This window comes from Muscardinus avellanarius (genome assembly GCF_963383645.1).
Source record: "Muscardinus avellanarius genome assembly, chromosome: 1".
Lineage (NCBI taxonomy): Eukaryota > Metazoa > Chordata > Mammalia > Rodentia > Gliridae > Muscardinus > Muscardinus avellanarius.
The window spans coordinates 165,996,405-166,008,003 of NC_137786.1; the positions used below are offsets into that span (position 1 = coordinate 165,996,405).

An 11,599-nucleotide genomic window follows, 5' to 3' on the forward strand; every position below is an offset into this window, starting at 1 on the left:
ACTAGAATGGTAACCAAACACAGGCTAGGAAAAGTCTTAGCAAAAACACCAATAATGGTGGATACTCTGTTCCTATCCCCATGATTTATAGTTTGAAGCCTTAACCCCTAAAGTTATTAGGAAGTATTTGGGTCATGAGGAGATGAGCACCTTTATAAAAGAGGCCCCAGAGAAGTCTTTTCCCCTTCTATCATGTAATAACAAAAGGATCCATCTATAAAACAGAAAGTAGGTCCTCATTAGACGACAAATCTGCAAGTACTTTGAACTTAGACTGGTTCGCATCTAGAAATAAAAAAAATAGACTTCTGTTGTTTATAAGCCTCTCAGTATATAGTGTTTTGTTACAGCAGCACAAATGGTCTAAGATAGCAGTTAACATACAGATTTTCTATGAGCTAAACAGTTTTGATTTATGTATTTAACTAGTCCTTACAACACTACGAGGATACTTTTAATCCTTTTACAGATGAGGAAGCTGAGGTAGAATGCTAAAGTAGCTTGTTTAGTCATTCTGATAGTAAGTAGTGAAGCCAGAATTTGCACCTTAAGTATCTGAGGCTGTACTTTGCACTCCTACACTATTTTTTTGTTTGTTTGTTTTCCCTTGCTGCCTTTCTTCACTGTGCTTCAACTGGTTTTACTTTTGGGCTTATGCCCACAAGACCAAGGTTTCTAGTTTCTCCTTTCAGGCTTCCTACAGCCTTTTGGTAAGTCACTGCTTTCCAAAGCTAAAGGAAAATATCGATTGCCTTGACAGCTTTTTTGATTTCAGAAAAGACAATTTGAAGTTGCTGAGAAAGGTATGAATCTATTTAGCTTCCTGGTGGCAGGGGAGGTGAACACAGGTCAAACCCGTGTTCTTTTCCAGATTACAAGCCTTTAATATAAAAATAAACATGGTTAAGGAGAATGAGTTGTGGAATCCTATAACTTAATCTTCTCATTTAACAGTTTTCATTTTCTGAACTACGAGAAACATATAGCTTAGGACTGCCTCAGCAGACTCCAAAGAAGTATGTTGTGAACTCTTTCTTTAAAGTTTTTTAAGAGCAAGGACTAAATCTTCATACCTTTGGTTCTTTTCCTCCTTCAGAATTTAGCTGATGTGTTACTTCTCACCACAATTTCCCCTTCTGCCTAAGTAGTTAACAGCCACAACCTTAGTGCCCTCAAGCTAAGTGTTTATTTCTTAAACCCTCTCATACTGTGTTCATGTTTCTTATCCCTCTCCTAAGTGAGAATTCTTTCTTGTAAAGAATGTAACACGCAGCCTGAGACATAGCAGGTGATCAAAAAATGTTTTATAAATGAATGTATAACTGCATAGATCCAACCTAAGGCCCAAACCCATTTCCATATATAATGAGAAAAGAAAGACTAAATTTACATTTTATATCTATATTTACTAAATATTTACTGAGTATTTACTGTATGCCAGGCAAAAGGGGCTGATACAGTTTGTTTTACTCTTACAGGAATGTCCCAGTTCTCCACTCTGCTTAGTTAGCATATTAATTCTTTGGTTAATCTTCATGTACAGCTTTTTTATGTGTACTTTTAAACATACCATAGTGCTGCAGACCATTAATTACTCCAACCACTATCTGAAGGACTAGAGGAACTGCCATTAGTTTTATCTCTGTTTGACAAAGCAGGAACCAATGTAATAAAACTCTTCCTTTTGGTGGCAGTGGAACGGTGTGATACCTAAAAATGAAAAAGAGTTAATCATGTTTCATGAACATAAATTCTCTCAAAAGTTCACTGATTTCTCCTAAACTGGTAATTTCCATTACAGATCTATCATGCTGATAGAAATAAAATTAAATGTTAGCTCTTTGGAATACCAAACTAATATGTTTCCATTAGAATATATCACTGCTATATAAAGAGTAAGTAGAGCTTATTAACCTAAAACAAGAAGGAAGGCAGTACAAAAGAGAAAGTCAGAAAAGGAATGAAAACAAAAGACTTACTTGACTGCCAGGCGTCCATTTTTAGAAAAAGCCAATGCACAGGGACATAAAACTCCACACATTATGCCAACCAGTGAACTTCTTGCAACACAATTTTCCATGCTTATATTATCTAGAAAACAAAAGTAAATTTGGTTTCCCTTTAAAATTCAAAATAAGAACTATTATCTCAGAGAGTCGTTATTTGTACTGTCCTCAACAACAATGAAACAGTAGAAAGGCTATTAGAAATTCAGTATATAATACATAACAGGTTAAATGCATCTCACTTAATATACTTTTTATTCTATTATATGGAGAATTACCTCAAATATATGCTTTCTGTAGAAAGAATTTCAAAAGAATACTAAATTAGCAGACTAGACACCTGGGTTCTAGGTTAATACATATATTATCTTCTATGTGTCTGGTATGTGTCTGGTATGGTATAGTGGTGCATAAAAGATGCCTCTGGCCAATCTACCAGGGAAGAAAGATGCTAGATATTTTAAAAAATAATTGTAAGTGTACACAATGCTCTGGAGGTAAGTTGTATAAGAAATGTATCAGGAAACTTGACTTGCCATGAAGGAATGAGAGGTTTCTTTGGTGAAGGGATATTTAAGCAAGGACTTGAAAAATGAACAGAGATTAGAGGCTCCATAAATTACCAGATGTGAAACTTGAGGTATGGTGAGAAGGTAGGAAATAACATTAGAAACTCATGGTATGACAAATACTGTGTTAGATATTTACAGAAGGAATCTTTTAGTTCTTCTAAAAATCCTGTGAGGTATAGTATTATTAGTTCTGATTCAAAGATAACTAAGGTGGTAGTATTTGAAATCATGTGCAGCCAAGCCTGTTCTTTCTCAGTGCATCAGGTTGCTTTTCAGTACTACTTGCCCTTCCTGATTGAGATTATTGTGTGGCTTGCATAGGAAAATATATCTGAAGGTATTTTTAAGTGGTAAAGCAATATACAAATGGAAGGGATTATTATGCCCATAGGTTAAGAGTAACTCAGACACAACCATGTATTACTTTAATGAATTTAATGAATTTAAGTTTACCTGAATACAAGGCATCAGTTACCAAGAACTTGTAGGAAACTATGGTGTACAAAAATGGAAGTGTAGCCAATGATGCATATGTCTTCAAAGCCTCCTGTTTAACCTTGAAGCAGTGTCTAAATATGAGGTTTGCCATCATCCCACAAATACTAGATGTTGTTCCATAGCATACCATTCCATATACATTTAAGGCCCTAAGAGAAAAAAACAAAGACAAATCTAAGGTATTATCTTCATAATGGATATGTCCTTTCCTTAGTAGTTGTTACTGAATATTCAGTAATACTTCTTAAGCACTTACTATATGAAAGGCATTTTTGAAGTGTCAAGGATAGGTAGGTAAGTGAACAAAGCAAAAAAGAAAAAAAGAATCCCATCCATCATGGAACTTGTATTCTACAGGGAAAATATGATTCTCTTTTTGAGAATATTTAGGGTTGTTCTAAAATGGAGCTCTTTTATGGCCATAAATTTTGGTCACAAGTAAATATAAATATGTCCCAATGTAGACAAATTTTTTGTGATATATATTACCAAGAATACTTTTCCTACTATTAAAAGAATTGATTTGCTTAAGGTCATCTAGAGAAAAAACTTTACATTTGGATAGTTATTTTTATTTAGAAAACAACTAGTCAATGATTTACAAGACTTCTTTCAAAGAGAGCTATAGATCCAGTTTTACATATTCAGACTCATTCCTAAAGTTAAGATCAACTGCTCTCTAGCATTATATCTGAGTCTTATTGATCTAAAAGTCAAAATGGTAATGTGAAACTATATACACGATAAAATCTATATAGAATCTGTTTTCTTTTTTGTTATATCCAGTACTTTGACTGAGATAATCAATCCTAAACTGATTTTAATCACAAATGCTCATCAATGAAATATAAATGCTTCCAAAATGGCATTCTTTCAGCCAGGTGTGGTGGTACTTCCTGTAATCTCAGTACTTAGAAGGCTGACATAGGATTGCAGTTTTGGAATTAGCCTCACTCTACATCTTAGTATGACTCAGTTTTCAAAAAAATAAAAATAAAACTAGTGGTCTAGCTCAGAAATAAAATGTCACCAAGTTCAATCCCAAGTACCACCACCACAAATTTACTGTACAAATAAGGTTTTAGGCAGCCGGGCGTGGTGGCACATGCTCGTAATCCCAGTGCTTGGCAGGCTGAGACAAAAGGATTGCACAGGTTCAAAGCCAGCCTCAGCTACTTAGTGAGGCTCTCAGAAACTTAGTGAGACCCTGATTCCAAATAAAGTATAAAATAGGTCTGAGAGTATAGCCCAGAGGTACAAAACAAAACAAAACAAACAAAAAAGGTTTTAGCAATAATTTGAGGACTCTGTGTGTGTGTGTGTGTGTGTGGGTTACTGGGGACTGAACCTGGGGCATTCTACCTTTGGGTATAATCCCAGCCTTTTTTAATTTTTATTTTGAAACAGGTTCTCACTAAGTTGTTGGGGGGAGGCTTACATTGCTGAGGCTGGCTGTGAACCTGGATTCTTCTGCTTCAGCCTCTTATAGGCATGAGCCACCACACCTAGGTGGAGGCTTTTTTTTTTTTTGGTGGTACTGGGGTTCCTGGAAGCCCTTCTACCTCCAGGCTACACGCCCAGATCTATTTTATATTCTTACTTGGAAACAGGGTCTCTTAAACCAGCGCATCTGGCTTCGAACCTGCGCGACCCTCCTGTCTCCACCTCCCAAGCGTGGGAGATTACAAGTGTGCGCCACCTCCGGCAAGGCATTTTTTTAAGGAAACAAAACAATTAATTCACAATCCTATATTTTAGCCAACCAGTATTTTTATCTGACAATGTTTTTTTTTTTTTTTTTTTTTTCCGGGTCTGGGGATGGAACCCAGGGGTATTCGACCTCCAAACTACAGCCTCTGTCCTATTTTTATTCTTTATTTTTTGAAACAAGGTCTCACTAAGTTACGGAGTGCCTAACTAAGTAGTTGAGGCTGTCTGGGAACCGCGATCCTCTGGTCTCAGCCTCCCAAATGCTGGGATTACAAGCGTGCATCACCACGCCCAGCTTCTATAGTTATTTATTTATTTGTTTATTTGTTTATTTAATTTTGGTGGTACTGGGGTTCCTGGAAGCCCTTCTACCTCCGGGCTACACTCCCAGACCTATTTTATTTTTGGAAACAGGATCTCTTAAGCCAGCGCGGCTGGCTTTGAACCTGAGCGGTCCTCCTGTTTCCGCCTCCCAAGCGCGGGGATTACAAGCGTGCGCCCCCACGCTCGGCCTATAGTTATTTTTTAAAATAACTTTTTTTTTGCCGGGCGTGGGGGCGCATGCTTGTAATCCCCGTGCTTGGGAGGCAGAGACAGGAGGATCGCTCAGGTTCGAAGCCAGCCGCACTGGCTTAAGAGACCCTGTTCCCAAATAAAAATAATATAAAATAGATCTGGGAGTGTAGTCCAAGGTAGAAGGGTTTCCAGGAACCCAAGTACCACCAATAAATAAATAAATAAAATAAGCTTTTTTTCATAACCAACTGAATATAGTTAATAGTTTCCTAGGTAATTCTTAGAAACAAGCCAAGCCTAGTGGCACATGCCTATAATCCCAGTATTTGGGAAGGTGAGACAGGAGAATCCCAGATTGAGGCCAGTCTCAGCAATTTAGTGCCTTAGGAGACCCTATTTAAATATATATATGGCATGAAATGTAGCTCAAAGGTATAATGCCCCTGGTTTCAATCCCTAGTACTTCCACCCTCTAACCCTTAGAAACAATAGCAATATAAAAGATCTACAAATAAAATGTCATTGACTTTTAGTCTGGGTGTGTTTCTTACTTTTCTTTTCTAAGATATTCAAACTTTTTTTCTATGAGTTCGAGGACCATTGGTCTTTTGAATTTTGCATCTCTCTGAGAAGGGCTGGGTTGGCCATGTACCATCTGGATGACCTGGAAAACACAAAATCCCAGAGCCATAATAGCTATGATATCAAGAATAAACAAAGTCTTACAGATCTGGAAAACATTTAGAGTTTAATATTGTACCAAATACTATGTCACTCCACTTTCACATACTTTTAAGTGAATAATGCTTACTGAGCTCTTATTACTCTTTTAGTCAAAAGTCATAAAATAATTTTAAGGAATCAGTAGGATTATAACTATCTCTTTTTATAAATGAGAAAGCAGGTTCACAAAGGTTGACTTATATTAGGATTTAGTACAGGAGAATAACTGAGATACTGAGTTTTTGTTTTCAGTACAATTTTCCTTCCTCATTCCAAGAAAGTAGCCTGTCCCTCCCTGATCTAACTCTTCATTTGGGCGAAAGGAAACAGTTCCTGCTCATTGACAACTCTCTCTCTTTGTCTCACATGAAGGCCAAAGGTCATTTTGGAGATTATGTTAACTTTCCTAGAGAGGTAAGGGAAAATAGGGATTTCCTTCAAGATAGACACTGTGATAGCCTGGGAAGAAACAATAGACCATAGCTACCTTAGTTTATATAAGGTATACATTCAGTTCTCTAGCAGAACCTGGGGTGGAGGTGCAAACATGTGTTATGGCTCTAGGTCCTGAGGTAGAAAATTTCTGTGTCCCAAGTGTGTATCAGGGAACTATAAAGACTTAGCCAGTAGTATCACAGAAACTGGTGAAGAAAACAAAACTGTAGTTTCAGAAAGGATTCTTTCTAAATATTTTCTATATGTAAAATTCTTAGGTCTTTGTGAAAAGTTTTAGTAATAATCAGCATTATGAAATTTAAGAGTTCTGTTTAATTTCATTTAAACAAGGATATATGGATATTTCCTACAAATCCAAATTTGTGGTTGCAAAAGTTTACTTACTACATTGCTAAGTGGAAGGTCTACTGATGTACATTCTGATGTTTTTTGCCTTATTTTCTTCAGATTAACCAATGAATAGATAAAAATCAAAGGCCCTTCACAGAGTAAACCAATTTCCACTTTAAACTTTTATAGTTAAGGGCACATACTAAATCTCAAATTTGAGTAGTCCTAGCCAAGAGAATCAGAGTAAGCATGATGAACACAGATCCTAAACCTAAATCAGTGGTTCTTAACCTATAGTGTGAACAAGAATCACATGGGATATATATATTTGCAGTATTGGGGGTGGAACCCAGGGGCATTCTACCTCCGAGCTATATCTCCAGCCCTATTTTTTATTCTTTATTTTGAAACAAGTTCTCACTAAGTTGCAGAGGGCCTCACTAAGTAGCTGAGGCTGTTCACAAACTACTGATCATCTGTCTCAGCCTCCCAAGTACTGGGATTACAAGCTTGCACCACCATTCCCAGCTTAAATCGTAATTTTTAATGAAAGACCAATTTATCCATAGCCCATGGGATGAACATACAGAAGATATAGACTACTTTGAACTTTCTCTCTTTTTTTAAGTACTAGGGATGGAACCCAGGGGCATTCTACCTCTAAGCTACACCCCCAGCCCTATTTTTTATTCTTTATTTTGAAACAGGGTCTCACTGAGTTTCAAAGGGCCTCACTAAGTAGTAGCTGAGGTTAGCTGCAAACCATGATTCTCCTATCTCAGCCTCCCAAATGCTGGGATTATAAGTATGAGCCACCACGCCCAACTTACTTTGAGCTTTTTTATAGTATGGTAAAATGAGTATTAATGGACCAGTTTCTTTTCCTGTGTCACTGCAATAAGTCATTGTACTAATGCCAGTTCTAGCTTTTCTGAAAATTATCTGGGGATAGGGAAAAAACATACATTTTACAAATTATAATTTTCAGGGGCTAGACAATTTTTAACTCTTCCCTGACATCCAAATAGAAAATGGAAAATAATAGCTAGTAATATTTAAAGGAAATGATACCTATAACCCATCTAACGAATTATGAAGGCATATGTCAACAATGATTAGCTTGACATGGTGATGCATGCCTGTAATCTTAGTACTTGGGAGGCTGAGACCAGATGATCACAGGTTCAACGTCAGCCTCAGCAATTTAGCAAGACCCTCAGCAACTTAGTGAGTCCCTGTTTTTTTTTTTTTTTTTTTAAAGAAAGCAGACAGAAAAATAAATAAAATAGCTCAGAAGTAGAATGCCCCTGGGTTAAAAATAATAATAAAAATAAAAACATAAGGATTAACCAGAAACCTTACACAAAGTTTTGTTAAGCTATCATCCAATATCCAGCTCATTGAAGTTTACTCCCCTACCTAGTCTACACTCTCAGTTCTGTAGAGGGTTAAAAAAATCCACCCAGGATTATGATATATGACAGTAAATACTCAAATAATGAAAACAACAGAAAATACTGGGTGCCTAGAATCTGTATGACATTGTAAAAACAAAAGATTGCTCTCATTACACTTCATTAAAATAGATGAATAGGCTAGTAACTTTCAAAATTTTATTTTTTTGTGCTACTAGGGCATGGAATCTAGGGCCTGGTACATGCTAGGCAAACCCTACTACTGAAATGTAAAGATTTTGCTACAGCCAACGCTTCCCAACATTTTATCTAAAAATTAATCCAAAGCCAGTTAACCAATCATCATGCATTTATGAAGGTTTAGAATTTTCAAAACATTTAATAATTACGTTCTGGTTTTATGAGATTATTTCATTTGATTTTCAGAATTATATTCAACATTTGCTCATCATTTGCAGAGCACTTGGTATATGCCAAGCTGATAGGTAGTCCAAGTTAGAGTCAATGTTAGGAAACCACAAAGTAGCAGGAAGTCGGGGCAAGAAAAACAGAATAAGAAATAGTGAAAAAGATCAAACAATCTACCCAGGGTCGATATGATCGAAGGGAAGGCCTGAACAAAAGTCTAGGAAAAGCAAGGGGAAACAAGCCGCACATAATCAGGACAAAACCTGAGCTCTTCTACTTTCTGCCTCTTTCCAAAGCAATGGGGTCTTTGATTACACCCTACACGGACTAGGGAACTGTTCCCTTTAATTGCTCTAATTCTTTACATGCATCACCTCAGAGGAGTGGGGCAACATTTACACTCCATTCAAGTCGCGGCCCGTACCACCCCGGGTTTCCGCCTACCTCGGGCGCTGCTTTGTCGCCCACCCGCATAACACCTGTACCCTTCGGGTCAGCCTCGGCCGAAGACCTGAGCGCCGCCATCTTGGAGGTCCGCGTGACGGGGTGGGCGTGGCCAGAGCCCGGGGCGGGAAGCGGGTTGGCCCTCGGCTCGCACCTCTGGCACGCCCCCGGTCGGCCCCGCCCACTCAAAAGCCGCGCCCTCCGTCCGCGCTGAGATTGGGCGCGGCGTCCAGGCATCGCGGACATTCATTGGCTTGGAGGGAGCCTGGCGCCCGTGGTCCCGCCCTCTGGCGGGCCGGGTACTCCCTTCCCCGGCTGTTTGTCACATCCCGACCTGCGGGAGCGCGGAGCGGCGGTAACACCGCGGAGCTGCCGCTCGCCCGCCCCTGCCCGAGGCAGCTCGGCTAGCTGGGCACCAGCGGCCGCCGCACTCACTCCCGGAGGGAGCGCGCCCGCGCTCGGGCTACTCCCTGTGTCTCGGGCTCGGGCCTCCGACCCCCGCCCCAGCGCCGTCAGAGCGGCGCGGCCGTCCTCCTCTCCCCAGTCTGCAGTCCCCTCACACTCCATCCTTTCGCCCCGCTGGGAAAGGGACCCCAGGGAAATCTGCCTCCCGCCCGCCCGAGAAGACCCCCCTGATGCCAGTGTTTGCGGGGAGAGGGTGCCGCCCGCAGGCCCGGCGCGCTCTGCTGCACGTTAAATGCCCAGCAGTTCCTCCCAGACCGGCACCCCCGACCCTCCAGTCTCCATGTCTTAGAGAAGCCAAATTCCAGAGTTATATAATTTCTAGTGCTGCCGCTTCTGCCTGAGGAAACACTTCATCGCGTGGAGGGTGCAGGACATTTCAGTGCTCTCCTATCTAAGATCGGGGTGTGGGCAGGGGTGGCCAGCGGTGGCAGAGAGACGTCTGGGTCTTTTCTGCACAGGAAGGTGGGTAGTTCGGAGAGAGATTGAAATCGGGGTGGATGTGGAAGCCAAGCAGCTGCACTCATTTAGGAAATCTCGGACCGCTCGCATAGCTTGTGTTTGCATGCCTCATACTACTACGGCGTCTCTGAAAACACCTTTGGGGGAAGGTTTGGTTTCTCCTCTCCAACAGCCTCAGTGTTTCCCCTCGCCGGCTAGGGAGCTGCTTGGATGCGAAGAGATGGCATGATGTGAATGACTCCAGCGTGAAGAAATCTGCTTCGCTAACTCATCCTGCATCAAGTGCCCATTGAGTAGCACTGTCACTTTAATGTCTCCATGCCAAGGGATTGCTTGCCTTCATTTCAATCCTCTCGGTTAATACACGAGAGGATCAGAATCAGAGGGACATTAAGGATCAAGCCTTGGGGGCTTGGAGAGTGCAGAAGAAAAAAATGAAAGTGACAGCAAGCTGGATCCAGTTTTCCTTGAGGGGGTGAGATTTGGAACTTCTGATCCATTAAATAGAAAAAGGGCCTTTAAGTCTGTGTTCTCCCAGAGAAAACTGCTCAAACTCTTGCACCTTTTTTAGAGACCAGAGTCAAAGAGGATTTCTAAAGCATTTTTTTTTGAAGGGGGGAGTTTAATTTTTTTTCTCTCAAAATCTTTATCATTAGTCTGTTCATCTTTTAATTTGATCATGTCAAAAGTAATCAGACAGCTGTCGGAATTTTTTTTGTGCCTTGAGTCAGTCATTGAACTTCCAAAAGTGTTGCGGCCTGAGGAGGAGTTTTAATCATTTTTTCTGTGCTTACAGTATTTTTTCATCTTTTTAAAAAGAGATAATGCATATTATATAAACATTGAAAAACTCAGAAGACATTTTTCTCTAAACTCTGTGGGCAGTGTAAAAAAAGTTTAGTTGCAGAAAAAATACATCATTATTTTCTTTATCTGAAATAGAAGATTCGGCCTGGATTTCAAAACTGAACAGTGAAGTGGTTTGCAACAGTTACCTGGCTTTTGGCCTCAATCCAGCTGGATCAAGCAGAGACTTGAAAAGAGATCTTGAATCCGGTGGCAGTGGAAAGACCCAAGAATGCCAGTCAAGAAGAAAGGTGGGCTATGAGGTTCCTATATGATGATTCTCCTTTTTCTTGGTTCTGGTATTTGTAATAATTTAAGTTGTATTCCATTGGAGAGTAAAATTGTGTGGGTTTGGGAAAATATTTATTGTAATAATATTTTCTCAGTGGTTTATTCTTCAATAATATCATTTTGCTATAGTAAAATGAAGAAAGACAATACTTAAAGACATTTGAGATTTCATCAACCAGGCTGTCTATATCACCATTTGTAATAAGAATAGACTCAGTACTATAGATTTGAACTCTTCTTTAGCTTGTTTTATTAGATTATTAACTCTTACTTTTGAACAGTCTTTTAGAAAGGAACTTGTACAATGGAGCTCTTCCCCATGGATTTGATTTTTATTGAACAATAACATGATTGTAAAAGATAGAAAAGTAATTTTGTTTACACTGGAAAAATTGCTGCCTTATCATTTGATTAAAATAGATTTCATATTTGATTTATTCTGGAGTAAATCTAACTTTTG

The 11,599-nt window shown here is 39.4% G+C and overlaps 1 protein-coding gene across 1 annotated transcript; it reads right to left on the minus strand.

The window, feature by feature from the left end:
* Window positions 1-1,526: 1,526 nt before the first annotated feature.
* TMEM126B (transmembrane protein 126B) lies at window positions 1,527-9,315 on the minus strand (the record flags this gene model as incomplete). The annotated part of the gene is made up of 5 exons (XM_080689234.1): window positions 1,527-1,710; window positions 1,980-2,091; window positions 3,032-3,225; window positions 5,854-5,966; window positions 9,034-9,315. 5 exons carry the CDS (start codon window positions 9,313-9,315, stop codon window positions 1,527-1,529), a joined length of 885 nt encoding a protein of 294 aa, XP_080545360.1.
* Between the last annotated feature and the right edge of the window lie 2,284 nt (window positions 9,316-11,599).